The sequence below is a fragment of the Rhinolophus sinicus genome, linkage group LG13 (assembly GCF_036562045.2).
Source record: "Rhinolophus sinicus isolate RSC01 linkage group LG13, ASM3656204v1, whole genome shotgun sequence".
NCBI lineage: Eukaryota > Metazoa > Chordata > Mammalia > Chiroptera > Rhinolophidae > Rhinolophus > Rhinolophus sinicus.
In genome coordinates, this window is record NC_133762.1 from 12377880 (window position 1) to 12394104 (window position 16225).

General features: G+C 38.5%; 1 protein-coding gene across 2 annotated transcripts in view; it reads right to left on the reverse strand.

Moving 5' to 3' along the window:
• AP3S2 (adaptor related protein complex 3 subunit sigma 2) overlaps positions 1 to 12742 on the reverse strand; it is a 35881-nt gene extending 23139 nt beyond the window's left edge. For both annotated transcript variants that reach the window (XM_019719248.2, XM_019719249.2), the window contains exons 1-3: positions 12586 to 12742; positions 8854 to 8945; positions 8327 to 8438 (exon numbers count right to left, since the gene is read on the reverse strand). In XM_019719248.2, the coding sequence (XP_019574807.1) occupies positions 8327 to 8438; positions 8854 to 8945; positions 12586 to 12654 (273 nt within the window). In that variant the 5' untranslated portion in view covers positions 12655 to 12742. The remainder of the gene's footprint in view (positions 1 to 8326; positions 8439 to 8853; positions 8946 to 12585) is intronic.
• Between the last annotated feature and the right edge of the window lie 3483 nt (positions 12743 to 16225).

A 16225-nucleotide genomic window follows, 5' to 3' on the forward strand; every position in this document is an offset into this window, starting at 1 on the left:
GTTGAGAATTTCCTCCTTTCCAGGTTCCTACCCTTTTTGTTGAGCTGCTTATACTGGAGTATCAGGCCTCCTTATTTTCTTTTCTCTCCCAATTCCCTCTCAGATTTTTAATTTCTAAGAGATCACTTTGTTTCTTGTTTGTTTAGCAGCCCATTTTTTATTTGTCTTTTACTTCTCTGTGGCTTAAAGACAGGAGGTTGTTTGCCTTACTGTTTTCCGTTCTTTGTATGGTCTCTGTTTCCTCTAAGATGCTTTTCACTGTTTGCTAGTTTTAGTCTCTATCTTCCATGTCAGAGGCTTCTGTCGGATGTCTGCCTGTCTTTGTTTTATTCATAAGAACAACAGCCTGAGTGGAGGCTCTGTAACTATCGCTACTTGTTGTGGGTCCTCCCCTCCACCCCTGTGGGCTTTTAAATTTCCTTCCCCTTAGGGTGGTCAGATTTCCCAGAGAAATTTTATAATCGTCTGCCTGAAAAGTAAAAGACTAGCTGCCAGAAATTTAGGAACTGAATGGTGGGAAAAGGGCTGGGAAGTTAGTATACCACACTCACCAGGCATATGTTCATGGAATCTCATCAACTGTGTCTAGTGTCCCCCAAGAAATGGGGAAAGGACTTAGCGATCTGGCTGGTTCTCAGACAACTTTCCCTGTCCACTCCACACCCACACCCCAGTGAGACTGTGCTGCCAGCTCTGTGCCTTTGAGGGATCCATGGGGTGTAGCAAGTTGGCTGTCAGCTTTCGCTACCACAGGCCTGGGATGTGGCTTCCTTGGGTTTACCAAGTCAGTTACTAGGCTTTCATATTCTTTGCTTTCAAAAAATTCCTTGTTATGGTCTCCTCGCCTGTTCTCTCTGTACTTGTGTGTATGTATGTGCTATTAAAATTCGTGTTCTACAGGTTTTCTTTTCTTTTTTTTTCCTTAAATATTTCATTGGGGAAGAGGAACAGGACTTTATTGGAGAACAGTATGTACTTCCAGGACTTTTTTCTAAGTCAAGTTGTTGTCCTTTCAGTCTTAGTTGTGGGGGTGCAGCTCAGCTCCAGGTCCCGTTGCCACTGCTAGTTGCAGGGGGGCGCAGCCCACCATCCCTTGTGGGAGTCGAACCGGCAACCTTGTGGTTGAGAGGACGTGCTCCAACCAACTGAGCCATCTGGGAGCTCAGTGGCAGCTCAGCTCAAGGTGCCATGTTCAATCTTTAGTTGCAGGGGGCGCTGCCCACCATCCCTTGCGGGACTTGAGGAGTTAAACCGGCAACCTTGTGGTTGAGAGCCCACTGGCCTATGTGGGAATCGAACCGGCAGCCTTTGGAGTTAGGAGCATGGAGCTCCAACCGCCTGAGCCACCGGGCCGGCCCCTACAGGTTTTTTTTTAATTTTTATTTTTCAATTACAGTTGACATTCAGTATTATTTCGTATTAGTTTCAGGTATATAGCATAGTGGTTAGACATTTATGTAACTTACAAAGTGAGCCCCTGAATAGTCTAGTACCCACCTGACACTATACATAGCTATTACAATATTATTGACTATATTTCCTATATTGTACTTTACATCCCCATGACTATTTTGTCATATTCTATAGTTTTAAAGGAAGAAAATGAAATTAGAAGTATGGAAATTCTCAAGAGAACTTTTTCAAAAAATGAAACTGACAAAGTTTAAAGTTCTTCTAGAAATAAAATATGAAAGAATCTGCCAAGAAAGTCTAGAAAAACAATAATGAGATATGACGGGTCTTACTAGGTATCAAAATGCATTGCAAAGCTTTGGAAATTAAAATAGTGCAACACTAAGATAGAAATGAAAGTATGGATTGATGGGACAGAATACAAAACACTGAAACATACACGTTTACAAAAAATGTAATTTTTTTCTAGATGTGGTAAATCATTTTCATTACCGTCAAAGACATAAACCAGTTTTGGAAATTTGTTCAAAGGTTAAAATTCACACCAAACCTGCTGCAAATGAAGACAAAGGTAGAGCAAAAGTATTATTATTTGTCTCTTAAATATAGTATCTACTTTCCAAAAAGCAAGATGGGCTTTTGCCTTAATGATGAACAATGCTGGCTCTAGAATTCTGTGCAATTCTGAATAAAAATGAATTCTCTGAAAATCATTTTCCACTTATTGTGAACTTTAACAGACCAAGTTCAAAGGCAAATCATGATAAAAACTGCCATTGTCTTAAATTCTGCAGACTGAGTTTCAGACAAGCTGCAGTGAAAAGCCACTGTTGAGAAACCCAGTGAAGCACAAGGACACAGCACGGACTCTTCGAGTTTTGAAGTTCGAGGAAACTGGAGTAAAAAGTTGATTTTGTGTGCTAATACTTTTAGATGCTCCAGGAAGACCTCAAATCATGCTAGCCATAGCAGGCTATGAAAAAGTCAAGGTAGTTTGCTGTCGCCAAGTGGCCTCCATACCTGCAGCTCCCACACCTGGCACCACCAAATCTTCTGCCTCTCCCTCTACTGTGGATGGCCCCTCCGTCCTCCCTGCTCTGGAGCGTTTGGGGTGAGGGCACTACCTTGTGTGTGGGGCTGCCCATGAGGAAAAGATTAACTAGTTAATAAATAGTGCTGGAATAAATGGCTATCCTTACGGGTAAAAAAATAGTTACCTGTCTCAATACAGACATAAAAATACCTTACAGCTATTAATGAGCTAAATGTAGAAAACTAAAAAAGCAACGGTAGATCTCTTTTGTGCCATCGGGCTCTCTGGTAGGAGCGATTTAGTTGGTCTGTGAAATATGCTGAACAAGAGAAAAACAGGAAAATGCTTCGGCAAGGCAAGACAGAAGGGGACAAATCCCAGCCTGCTTAAATACAGGATCAACTGAATTTTGACCACACGGACCCAAATATCAAATTTAGGAAACTAATGGGTATTGAGAGTGCAGCTGAAACTTGATGTCGCTCAGTTGATAAAGTTACAAGACTCTGAACACCAGGAAGAAGTATTTGGGAACCTATGCTCTGCATGAAGTAACAGGATCACAAACCCCCACCCCCAGAGGAATGGGAGTGGGGTTCACGTCTTCACTGGTACAGTTAGAAAAAGGTCACACTTTTCCAGTTTGGGACTTTACAGACTTCTTGTTATGTCAGGTCCTCGTTCACCAAACAGCTGGCATTCTAACGTGCATGGGGGCTGGACTTTAATTTACTGAAAAATAAGATTCTTACCACACACAAAAATGGCAACTATGTGACATGATAAGAGGTGTAGCCAACACTATGCTATGGTGGTCATCATTTTGGTATACGTAAGCGGTATCAAATCAACACACTGTACGCCTTAAACATGCACAGTGTTTTTTGTCAATTACTATATCTCAATGAAGCTGGGGGGAAAATATCATTTTTTAAATAAATATCAAATCATTCTAAGTTTCTCGGGGTTCACGCACATGATCTTGCCCTCAGACTTCCCCAGCAGGGGCTCTTGTAAACTCTCAGGGATACTGAAGCTAGATCGTGACCCACCTTCCCCTAAAAGTGGCAAATTACCCTTTCGTTACACAGCGAAGTTTGTGCTTGTCACTCAGTTTTTCCAAACTAAGTAAAATATTTAGGGAATATATGTCAGGTGGAGAAGCAAAGGAATGATGAACTCAAAAGTCTGAGGACAGATGCAGTGAATGAGGGGTATACAGGGGCTTTAAGGGACTAGCAATGTACTGTTTCTTAATCTGAGGGATAGTTTTATTTTATTGGCGTTCTTTAAATTGTATAGGCATGTTTTGCATATTTCTGTGTACATACAATATGTTTCACACAAAAGCATTATAAAACAATAATCTTACTGGAATTCTGTTAAGATTTCCAGTAATTTATAATCTAAAGTACTGACATTTTAATGAGTTTTCTCAACTCACAAAGCGCGTTTTATTTATTTTGCTCTTTTTTCATATTTTCAATAGTTTTAAAGTTTTCTTTATACAGGTCTTGTACATTTTTTACATTTATTCCTCGGTATCTTATGGACCTTTTTGCTATTATTTTGCTATTCCCTTTTAAACGTATTTCCTAACTTATTATTGCTAAAGGAAAGCTACTAATTTTTACATGTTAAACTTGTATCCAGTCCCCTTACTAAACTCTTATTATTAGTTCTACTTGTTTTCCAGTTGATTGTTTTGGATTTTATAGGTAGATAATTTCATCTGCAAACATATATTCTTAAGGCTAGTAAAGCCAATCCCCATTACTGCCATTTTCCCCTCAAAACACACTTTGTATTTCTTGCCCATTTATTTTTCCTGACAAATTTTCCCTTTACCAAGTTCTGTAAGATCTCCTGATGGAACTATATTGGTTTCCCACTGAAACTACTGATTACTACTGTCATTTTCACTTTTTCCAACAAGGGGAAGGCTTATAGCTCCATTTAGTTCAAGTATTCCTTTACGTTTTTCCTTTATGATTTTACAGTTTTATTGGAATCAATGTCAAGTAGTCCATACTAAGCTAATTTCCAAACACTAAATATCCTTTGTCACTACTATAAGTGAAATATCTTCAATTACAAGTTTTCTAGCTGTTTTCACAGAAATAGAAAATTCAATTTTGATGAATATCTCATATTCTGCTATTTTGCTCATACCATTCATTACTTGCTATACTTTTTTGGTGTTTTTTCTTTGAGGTTTTCTAGGTACATAATCAGGCCATCTTAGTGATAACTTATCCCTCTCTTCCTTTACTATGTTACTTCTTCATTTTTTTTTTTATCGTCACTCATTACGCTTGTTCAAATTGGAGCAACTAGTAAGAGACATCTTGTTTACATGAATGACTGTAGATTTCTCCCCTGAGATGACACTGGCTCTTGGTTTCAAAACTAAAATTGGCTGCTTCTAGGGAAATAAACTACGTAGGTGACTGGGAGAGAGAAGATATTTTTCACTGTATACTCTTGGTGTGCCTTTTGAATTTTGAACTACATAAATGTATTATTTCTTCAATAAATAGTTTACATTAAATAAACATGCACCAAATAATCAAATAAAAATGCTTCCTATTCCAATTTTAAGAGTATTTCAGGAATATAATTTGGATGTTCATTTCTCTCAGCATCTACTGACACAATTATAATCGTTTCCACTATTTTTCTTAGTGCTGTAAAAGATTCTGGGAAATTTTCCTTGTTAAACTGACTTGTATCCTTGGGATAAAGACTATTTGAACCCAATGAACAAATCTTATAGTATGTAGTATTCCTGAGGGAGGGAAAATTTTAGAGCTAGAAAATAACATCTACTTGTTAATTGAAACAAACACACACTGAGAAGAATCAGAATATAAAACAAAAACCCTAAGTCCAACAAAGCTTAAAAGATTTGTTTAAGGCCACATTGGGAGAGTCAGAAACAAGAGCCAGGTCTCATGACTCCTTGGTCCAATTGATTATTGTCTAAGGTTTTATTTAGTGATTCTGTATCAATACTAATATGCAATATTTGAGTTAACATTTTCTTTTTGAGAAGCTTTTGGATCACAATCAATTTACTCTGTAAAATACATTCAAGTAGCAGAGTTTTTATTGAGTTTAAAAAATAAGTTTTATAATATAGAGGTTTTATTGTACTTCAACATTAAAAAAATTTTTACTGAGTCTAAAGGGAATCGGTTTTTTTTTAACCTTATTTCCTCCTAATATTGGATTAAGTGCTTTTTCTTTCACCTAATTTGGATATTTTTTGTAGACAGCTATTTCAAATATATTGGTAATGTAACTACAAATATGATCCTCTAAAAACATTTTGATATTTTCTATTTCTGATTTTTATGTTCTTTATATTAGGCCAACTACTGATTTTATTGTCCTTTCAAAGATCAAGCCTCTTAGTTCCCATTATTTTCACCATTTACTTATCAAGCTTTCCAAACCCAATGCACACTAAATATTTAATAAATGTCCATTATGTTATGAACTTACATTTTTTTCTGTCTTGTCTGAAATGCATTTCCTCTAATAACTACATCTCCATTTCAAATATATATTGTCACTGTATTTCCTTCATTTTCTAATACACTTATTATATGCACATTTCTATAACATTCTATAATTTACAATACTATAAAGTACATTGCCACAATTGAAATCTACAACCTAATATTTCTATACTTACAGATGGTCGGTACACTGCTCAAACCCAGATTTTCTAATTCTTCATCTTGAGTTCTTCCTATTATGCTACGCTGACTTTTAATGTCCAATTTGACTCAGGTATTAAGAAAGCATTTAAAATTATCTTAGAGGGGAGCCTTTTTTTTTAGATGTTTTCATTATTTATTTATACTTTTATGTATAAGTGAATATGATGTATGAAATTTTTAATCAGCTTAAATAATTTTCTAAATGTGAATGGGTTTAAATAAATAAAATTTAATTAAAAGTTGCCATGTCTAAGAAGAACGTCACTTCTTAGAAAAGAGTCTGGTGTATTTAAAATGAAAATACACATTCAAGATTTCCATTTATTTGTCCCTAAGTATATTAAATTTAGCTTTTTAAATTTTATCTTAACAAAATAAAATATATTAATAGTATGTAAGCAGGTAAAGTTTATATTTTATAGCTAGAGTTTTCTTTTCTATAATTGTTAATTAGGTTTTTTTAAATTTCTTATTTTTAATTGTTTTTTGATTTTTTTTCCCAATTACAGTTGACATTGTTGTTAATTAGGTTTTAATGCAAGCTTCTATTTGAGTGCTTTCTACTTACGTGACTTTACTCAAGTCACTTCAAAGAAGCCCACCTAGATTACATGCATAAAATGATAGAATTGTACTAAATTAATGGTTCTAAGCTAGGGTTCCTACACATCTCAGTTACCACGAAGGTAATGAAAAGAATCTGTAAGCCATTTCTAATTTTCAAAAAGACTAACAAAAATCATGTTTTACTATGTCAAGATTGCACAGACTAACTAAAGCATCAACCTTCTTTGTTTTAGGCTAGAATTGTAAGAAACATATAGAAATATATACCAAAAAAAGTATGAATTTTTAAGTAGCATTTGGTTTGACAGTTAAAAAAATTTCAAAACATGATGCGATATTGTAATTTATAAGAAATATTTGGTATTCATCCCATTTCTGGTACAGACTTCCCAAAACCCTTGGAATTTCCTCAGTGATACAGGTGTCTTTTGTTTATGTTACTAAGGTGACTTCTGGAAAGCACCAAAGGATGGGGGTTGATTGCCAAGGGAACCAACCACGAGTAGAGAGTGGGAGACTGAATCAACCACCAGTGGCCAATGGTTGGATTAATCATGCCTAGGTAATGAAGCCTCCATACAAATGCAAAAAGACAGGGATCGGAAGAGCTGCAGGTTGCTGCACAGCAGGAAATTCTGGGAGAATGGTGTGCCTGGGGAGGGCACCCCAGCTCCGTGCCCTTTCCCCAAATGCTGTTCTATATATCTCTTCCATCTGGCTGCTCTTATGTTATACCCTTTCATAATAAGCTGGTAATCTAGTAAGTAAAATGTTTCTCTAGAGAGTTCTGTGAGCTACTTTAGCAAACTAAGCAAAACTGAGGAGGGAGTCATGTGAACCTCTGTTCTACAGCCAGTCAGTCAGAAATACAGGGGACAGACAACCTGGTCTTACATGGTATCTATCTCCAGATAGTGTCAGAATTGAGTTAAATTTATGGGACACCCGGTCAGTGTCCATGGAGAACTGAGTTAGCTGCTTGGTGACGGGGCTAAAAAACACACATACATTGGAATTGGTGTCAGAATCGTGTATGAAAACCAAGGGCAGTGAGAGGGCTGAGTAGAAACCAATGAATCCAAAAGCTCTAAGAGTTTTTAAGGGTTGCTAAGGAGCTTTCTCACAGCACCATCTGGTGGACATCTGGCAACTTTTACCATTATCCAGAAACAGATTGACAAAAGGTTCTACAGGGTGGTTACTCAAAAATCCAGTGTAGGGGCCGGCCTGGGTGGCTCAGGCAGTTGGAGCTCTGTGCTCCTAACTCCGAAGGCTGCCGGTTCGATTCCCACACGGGCCAGTGGGCTCTCAACCACAAGGTTGCCAGCTCAACTCCTTGAGTCCCGCAAGGGATGGTGGGCTGCGCCCCCTGCAGCTATCAATGGCAACTGGACCTGGAGCTGAGCTGCGCCCTCCACAACTAAGACTGAAAGGACAACAACTTGACTTGGAAAAAAGTCCTGGAAGTACACACTGTTCCCCAATAAAGTCCTGTTCCCCTTCCCCAATAAAATCTTATATAAAAAAAAAAAAAAATCCAGTGTGAACTCTAAGGTGGCTGCCATCACTAGCTGACTACACATACCTGGATGAGGTCCAAGATCCCAAGTTCACTCTCCGACGAATCCACACAAAATACAAAGTAGAGGGTAGCATAGTGCCGATAAATCAGTTTGTAGTCAGAGCCACCAATCAAACTGCGGAAATGGGAAACACGTAAACGTTCACATCTTTAAAAAATCAAAGAGAAACCTTGTCCCAAGGAATGAGAATGGAGTCAACAGAAAAGAGGAAGACAGGCCAAACAATAGGCCATTTCTACCAGGTGAACGCAACCAAGGTTGGCAGTGGTGCCCAAAGCCACTTTTCCTGACCTTTTCTTCTGCCCACCCTCCCAGGAACCAAACATCTAAGTCAGTCATATCTGAAGCACAACCATTCAATACCTTCCAAACACAATTGGGTCTCTTTCTCAGCAGATCAGGCTAAGATCAGCTCAGGGTGCATTGGGGACCCCCCCCCCCGACACTGGAGTACTCCCTGAAGAAGCAGTAATGATAAAAGCCACCCAAAAGAGAAGATACGGGGAGAAAACTAAATCTGACTATTTACCTCCCACTTTCCAAGAAGTTACAGATGTTGTCATCCCTCTTGAGAACTAGATGGAAGGTCTCTCGAACAATCTGCTGTTGAATTTCTTCTGGCTACGGAATAAAATAAATGAAGTAATTCAGTGGGGATGTCTGAAAATACATCTCATTGATGGAGAGGGACAGGGAGAGAAGTGCTTCCAAGCTGGGAAACATCTGATTATTTGGTTATCGGCTTCCAGAAAAGATAAAAACGATTAGATAAAAAATAAAAGGGGAACCTATGGAAAAATGGACAAGCCCATTACAGGAATTAAGACAGAGTGCATTTACCTAGCTATCTAGTCACTAACCATTACAGTCCTCATAGATAAGCTAAGATTTCTTTATAGTTAATAACCAAGGAAAGGAGAACTGATAAACTATCGTGCAAGGTCAAGAACTACTAAAAGGCCTGGTCCTGAAATATTTTGTCTTCCCCTACAAGACATCTATAACAGGGTAAATAACAATGTCAATAGGTCTAATACTTTAAGGTCAAGATGTAATCATGTACATGTTTTAAAAAACTGAATTTGCCATCTTTTCTACTGGTAATATAGGTATTACATATAAGATGCTGTGTTACTCACCAACAAAGTTATTACTGAGAAAGACAGAAACAGTTCTATTTACAGTAAGAATTTTGAACAACTGCAGAGCTATAAATACTTTTTTCACTTACTGCATTATGAGCAAGTGCAACTGTGATGGAATTTCTTGATAACTCACCTTCGATTTGTATTTATACATGTGAGGTTCATAGTAAGTATGGTTTAAAAGAAAGGATGATGGGAGCAAGAACGAGTCATTACAGCAGTAATGAAAAGCCCTAGAACAGCGCTTTCAAACCACAACGTGCAGTAAGTCATCTGGGAATGTATTAAAATGCAGATTCTGATTTAGCAGATCTGGGATAAGTCCTGAGACCGTTTCCAACAAGCTTCTAGGTGACACCAATGCTGCTAGTCTGGGGACCACACTTTGAGTAGCAAAGCTTAAGAAAACCTTCAGAATGGACTTGCCCGGAGAGTCAGAAAATCAATTCAAGAGATGTTAATCGCTTTCTTTCTACAACATTGAATGTAGGTTGGAAATAGTTATTTAAAAGAAATAAAGGGAAAATGTCATTGTGGAGAAATCATTTTTTGTAACTTTGACTCACCATGGATACACAGTGGCTCTCAGTATTTACTGAACAGATAAATGAACACTTGCTCAGCACTGGCCACTGCAAGTGTGAGCTAATCAATCACTACTTTCCTGGTTTCCATGTAAAGAAGTCATGGAGCTCACAGATGCCAGGAGTTAAAGGATTAACTCCGTGTCCTTGGAAATACGAAACATACTAAGCATCAGCACTTTTTAAAACTGACAGAAACATCTATCTGACTCCAGGGGGAAGTGGCCACAGTCAGGGGAGAAGGGGTATGAGGCTTCCTAATTTCTAATTCAACAAAAAGGTAATCTAGCAACTGCAGACACGCCTCAACTGTTTTCATAATCCCTCATATCTTTCAGTATTCAACAGTTTTCAAGGTAATCTTCACTCATGAGCTAATCTGGCTCTTATAAAAATCCTATGTTCTTCACAGACAATATACAAATGGTCAATAAGGACATGAAAAGATGCTCAACATCATTAGTCATTAGGGAAATGGAAATTAAAATCACAATAAGAATCCACTTTATACCCAGTAAAACGTCTTTAATCAAAAAGATAGTAACAAACGTTGACAGGGAGGTGGAGAAATTGGAACTCTTATATATTGCTGATGAGAATATAAAATGGTACAGCCACTTTGAAAAACAGCTTGGCAGTTCACCATAAAGTTACCGTATGACCCAGCAATTCTATTCCTAGGCATATAACCAAGAGAAATGAAAACACGTGTCATGCAGGGTGTCATGCGGGGTCTCTAGTCCCGCTCCTCACATAAGAACACAGGACTTGGTGAGGCCAAACAGGAACACCCACGGAGCCATAGGTAGGGGAGTCACACCACTATAGTCTCACTGGCGGTTGGGTTGGAGATACAGGCAGCAGGAACCATACTATCCGCCACTTGCCATCCACTCCTCTCTGCCAACCAACCTCACTTGCTAACTGCAATCCATGCTCACTAGCTCAGCCACCATCTTCTTGCTAGCCCCCCATCTGCTGCTAGCGTAGCCACAGCAGTTATTAGTGGCCAGTGGCTCATTGGTTACAGCTGATGGCCATTTACTATCTGAGCCAGCACCTTTCCACGTGAGGCCGAGCGCCTGGAAACTGCACTCCTCTGTCCCCACAACATGTCCACACAAAAACTTGTAGCACATGAACGTCCATAGCAACATTATTCACAAGAGCCACAGGAAACATCAACTGGTGAACGTACAATCAAAATGTGGAATGTCCATATAATGGAATATAATCCGGCAATAAAAAGTAATGAAGAACTGATACACACTACAACATGGATGAACATTAAAAAATATACTGTACTAAGGGAAAAAAGTCATAAAGACCATGTATTGTTTGATGACATTTATATGAAATGTCCAGAATAGGTGAATTTAGAGCGACAGAAAGTAGATTAGTGGTTGCCTAGGGCTAGGGGAATTGAGGGGGAAATTCAGAATAATTGCTAATGGGTAGGGGTTTCTTCTGGGGTAATGAAAATGTTCTAAAATTGATTGTGGTGATGGTCGCATAACTTTGTGAACCTACTCATAACCACTGAATAGCACAGTCAATAACACTTTTTTAAAAAACAGAGGGAAGATTTCACACACATAAAAATACAAATATAAATTGAGTAGTTATAGCGAATGTTAATATCTTCGCCTCGATATAATTATTTAATAAAATGTAGTCTAGCTCAAAAATATCCAATTAAAAATATTTTTTTCATTTCTACTTGACAGAAGAGGAAATAAAGTCTGAAAGAGGTTTGTTAACTTGTCAACAGACACAAAAGGTAAAAAAGGTGGAGTTGATGCTTGAACATTTTCTCTTTCCCCCCTTCAGTTTCACCAATCTACTCATTATGTATGTAATGTTGTTAAACGTTACCAAATCACCAAGTCATCAAGACATAAGAAGGGGCGGGGAGAGAGGGGAACACATAGGAGGGAAATGATGTTTGTGTTTCCAGAGAAACGTTTTTGTAAAATTCAAGTTAATACTATCATTTACTGAGCCCTCATGCGGCAGCATGAATTATAATTTCTCATCATTTCCCACTTTTAAACTTTTTCCAATTTTACGGAGTGAAGAGTATCCAGTCCCTGAGCAAACCCAGCCAACACTGAAGCGAAATTATTCCTAGAAAGCGCTTATCCAGACCCCCTGGCTAAAGCAAAAACTTTAAGAAGCTGCATTATTTCTTCCTCCTCGTGAAATTCAGTTTAACAACCCACAAGATTGAAGTGACTTCGACCATTCTCAGTGAGCACCCCCATCCCGTCACTTATAGTGCCCTGAGACCCAAGAAGTGGTGTCAAAAAATGATACAGGAATGCCGAGGGTCCAGGAAGAGGTCAAGGAGAGCAGGGGGCTTGGGGCAAAAGGCCACACTGGCCTCGGTCCGGAAACGGTCATTAAGGAGTACGAGGGTCATGCACGATGCCGGAGCCCGAGCTGGTCAGCAGGCTGCGCGCGTCGGGGCCTACGAGAGGGAAGGGGACGTGGGGGCCCTGCAGGGACGTGATGAAAGTGGGCCGCACTCACGAAACGCTGGTAGAAGCGGACCAGACGCGGCTTCCCGTGGTTGTTGAAAACCATAATCGCCTGAATCATCTTTGCCTGCCGCGCTTCTCTTAACACAGGGAGCTTCCAGAAAGCGTCAACTTCCGCCACAACACGGACACTTCCGGTTGGTGCGCTGCTGAAAAGTAGCCGGCGGAAACTTGTCCTGGCGCCCAGAGGCCCGAAGGTGAAGAGTCCGGCTTCCCCGCAATCCGCGGTGAACGTTCCAGGATGGACGGTGGGCTCGCCAGAGGGAGGCTGGTGCGGACACCCAGGCTGGGGAGGGTTGTCACCTCGGCCAGCGTCGGTTGGTCAGTCAGTGCCTGGCCAAGACGCGTGCGAGCCCGGATCTGTGCCCACCCAGACTGACCCCTTGTCGCAGAATCCCGGGCTCGGCGCAAATCTGAGCACGTCGGAAAAGCAGATCCAAAAAAGATACACAAATGTTCCCGCAGGAGCCTCACTTTCGCACCGTTTGCGCGAAAACACACAGTCCAGTCTTACTTTTAACACTTGCAGGACGTCCCATAGTGTGAGATGCCAGCTAATTTAGCCATTCCCCGGTTGGGGCACATTAAGGTCATTTTTATTTTTTGGCATTCTATCCATGGTAGATACAGAATGGTGGAATTAAGGGATCTTCAATGCAATTTCATTTAAAAGGTAACGTTTTTGGGTTGTTGTTTTTTAAATGATTCATTGGGGGGGATTGAGGCACATCTCCCAATATTGCAGATAGAACTGGAAATTGGAATCACGTATTCAGATGACTGGCAACATGTGTCAAAAGCCTTTAAAATATATAGAACATTAAACCCTGCATTTCCAGTTTTAGAATATGTAATACAATGATTATGGATATGTGAAAAGATTTAAGTGTGAGAACGCACATCTCAGCAGTGTGATTACAGAGGGAAATGGGAAGCAAACTAATTATTCCAAAATGAGAAATTGTTAAATGCACTGATCCACATGCATCTGAGAAAAATTAGTAATTAAAAATCATGTAAAAGATGTATGGTATAGGGAAATGATCATGACATCCGTAAGTGAAAAGATTACACAAAGTACGTACAGGGATACCCCACTTTGTAAAACTTGGAAGTAGATACACCAAAATATGAATAATTGTGGCTGATGGAATGGCAGCTTCATAACATTCAGCATAGGTACCTGGAACCACATTGCCCAGATTAGAACCCTGGCTCTGTTGACCAACTGTGCACCCTGGGCAAGTGTTTTCATCTGCAAAACTGGCATAATATCTGTTTCACTTACTGTAAAACGGGGGTTTTTCTACCTGAAAAAAAATCAATGTGTTTAGGCAGTTGTTATGAACACAAAAGGAGTTACAAGCACTTGGGGCAGTATCTGGCATGTAACTACCTACGTGATTTAAAAAACGATGGTGGAATTATATATTTTTTTCTTTTTTTAAAAATTTTCTAAAATAAATATGTATTACTCCCTCTGCTTGACAATTTAGAGTAATTTTCCATACCTTACTATGTAAAATCCTAATTTACCTTGCAATAACATCTTTCACCAAGTGGATTGCCCCTTCCTCTAACCAAGGAAATATTTATCACTCTCAGAAATATGTGAGGCTCTATGCTTTACATAACATGCTTTGTATTTTCAGGAAAATTCGGAAAGGTTTTTGAATAAGATTACTGGATTCCCTTTCAATGGAATGCTGGATATTAGGGATTATCTTATTTTATGGGGTGTGTACCTGTGATTGTTCTTGGCTAGTGTATTTGGCACCTTGATAAAGATTAATATTTAGAGAAAAAAATGTTATTACTCTTGTAGCCAGAGTTTTTTAATTTAAAAAAATCTAAAGGCAGTAAATATGCACTGAAACTTGACAAAGTGTTCTAAATGTTGATTGAGAAGGAATACCAAACAAAATTCTAAAACAGAAGAATGAGGGGGACCTAGCTCTACCAACTAATAAAACCTACTATGACATCATAGGGAGACATTGAAATATAATGGACGGGTGGAGGGGGGTGGTAGATGAGGGTAAAGGGGGTCAAATATATGGTATTGGAAAGAGAACTGACTCTGGGTGGTGAACACACAATGTGATATATAGATGAGATATTACAGAATTGTATACCTGAAATCTATGTAACTTTACCAACAATTGTCACCTCAATAAACTTTAATTAATAAAAATAAATTGATGAATTCTGGGAAAAAATATATATATAATGGATAACTTAAGTATACAAAAATTTAATATGTAATGTAGGAGACATCTTAATAGTAGGAAGGAAATCAATGAATTTGTTGGGATAACTGGTTAGCAATCTGAAATTAAGCAATTTACTTATCTTACTTCATATCCTTCCACAAATTAAAGGCAGAGTGGATAAAAGAGTTAAATATAAAACCAGATAATAACCAAAATGGAAGAAAATTAAATTGAGAATCTAACAACAAAAGAGAATATAAGCTTAGAAGCAATAAAAATCACAAAGAGTCAGCAGATATATCTCTATAAAGATTTTGCTTGTAAAACCCATTTTTAAAAATGGAAGAAATAAAAAATAAAAATGGAAAAGAAGTTGTTAAAATATGGCAAATGGTTATATGTAAAATATACATAATTCTGTTAAACTAAAAAGACCTACCCCCTAAGTAGATAAATGGGCAAAGGAACTGAGTAACAAAAGAGGAAATACATCTAGGAAATGAAAATGAAAACAATGTTTAAGCTCACTATTAATGGGGGGCAAAGCTAATTAAAATTAAAATATTAACTTTAAAGTATTATTTTCACCTTATCAAGTATCATTTTTAAAAATGTTATCATACCCAATTCTAGCAAGTGTAACAATGAAAATGGTCCTCTCTTACACTGCTGGTGAAATTATAGTATAATTTAGAACAACCCTTTTGGAGAGCAATTTGGCAACATAACAAGACCTTTACAAAAAATTCCTAGGTTCCCAGTAATCTCACTTCTGGAAATCTGTCCCTAAAGAAATAACTCAAAAATATAGTGGGGAGGGAGGGATGGAGGGAAGTGGGTAGGTAGGTGAGACTGAAGGGAGATACAATTTAAAACAATTCTTGACACATTAATTATATTAGCTCCAAAAACAAACCAATTAATTATCCCCAAATTGGACAGTGATAGAGCTACGGTGGTCAATCTTAAAAAACAAATGGTTATGAAGACTATGCAGCAATATGGAAAGTAATTATATAACAATTTTTAAAAGATGCTCAAATTTCATGTGTAGGGATAGTATGATAACAACCATGTATAGAAATTGCATATTCCAGGAACAGGCCACGCCCCCCCACCTCCATGGCTTTGCTGGTGCTGTTCTCTTGCTGGAAGGTCCGTTTCCTCCTCTGTCAACATGAATTTCTTTCCATCTCCACTGTCAACGCTATAGACCAAACCACTCTAGACTCTCACCCTGACAACTGCAGCAATCTCCTCATGGGGCTCATTGCCTCCAGTTTCTCTGTAGTCAAGTGACCTTTGAAATACAGGAATCAGAGCTCACTCCCACAGGGGACCATTGGCTTCCAGGATGTTAAGGATAAAGGCCCAAAATGCTTATGCTGAAGATGCCATGTGCATTCTCCAGCCTCATCT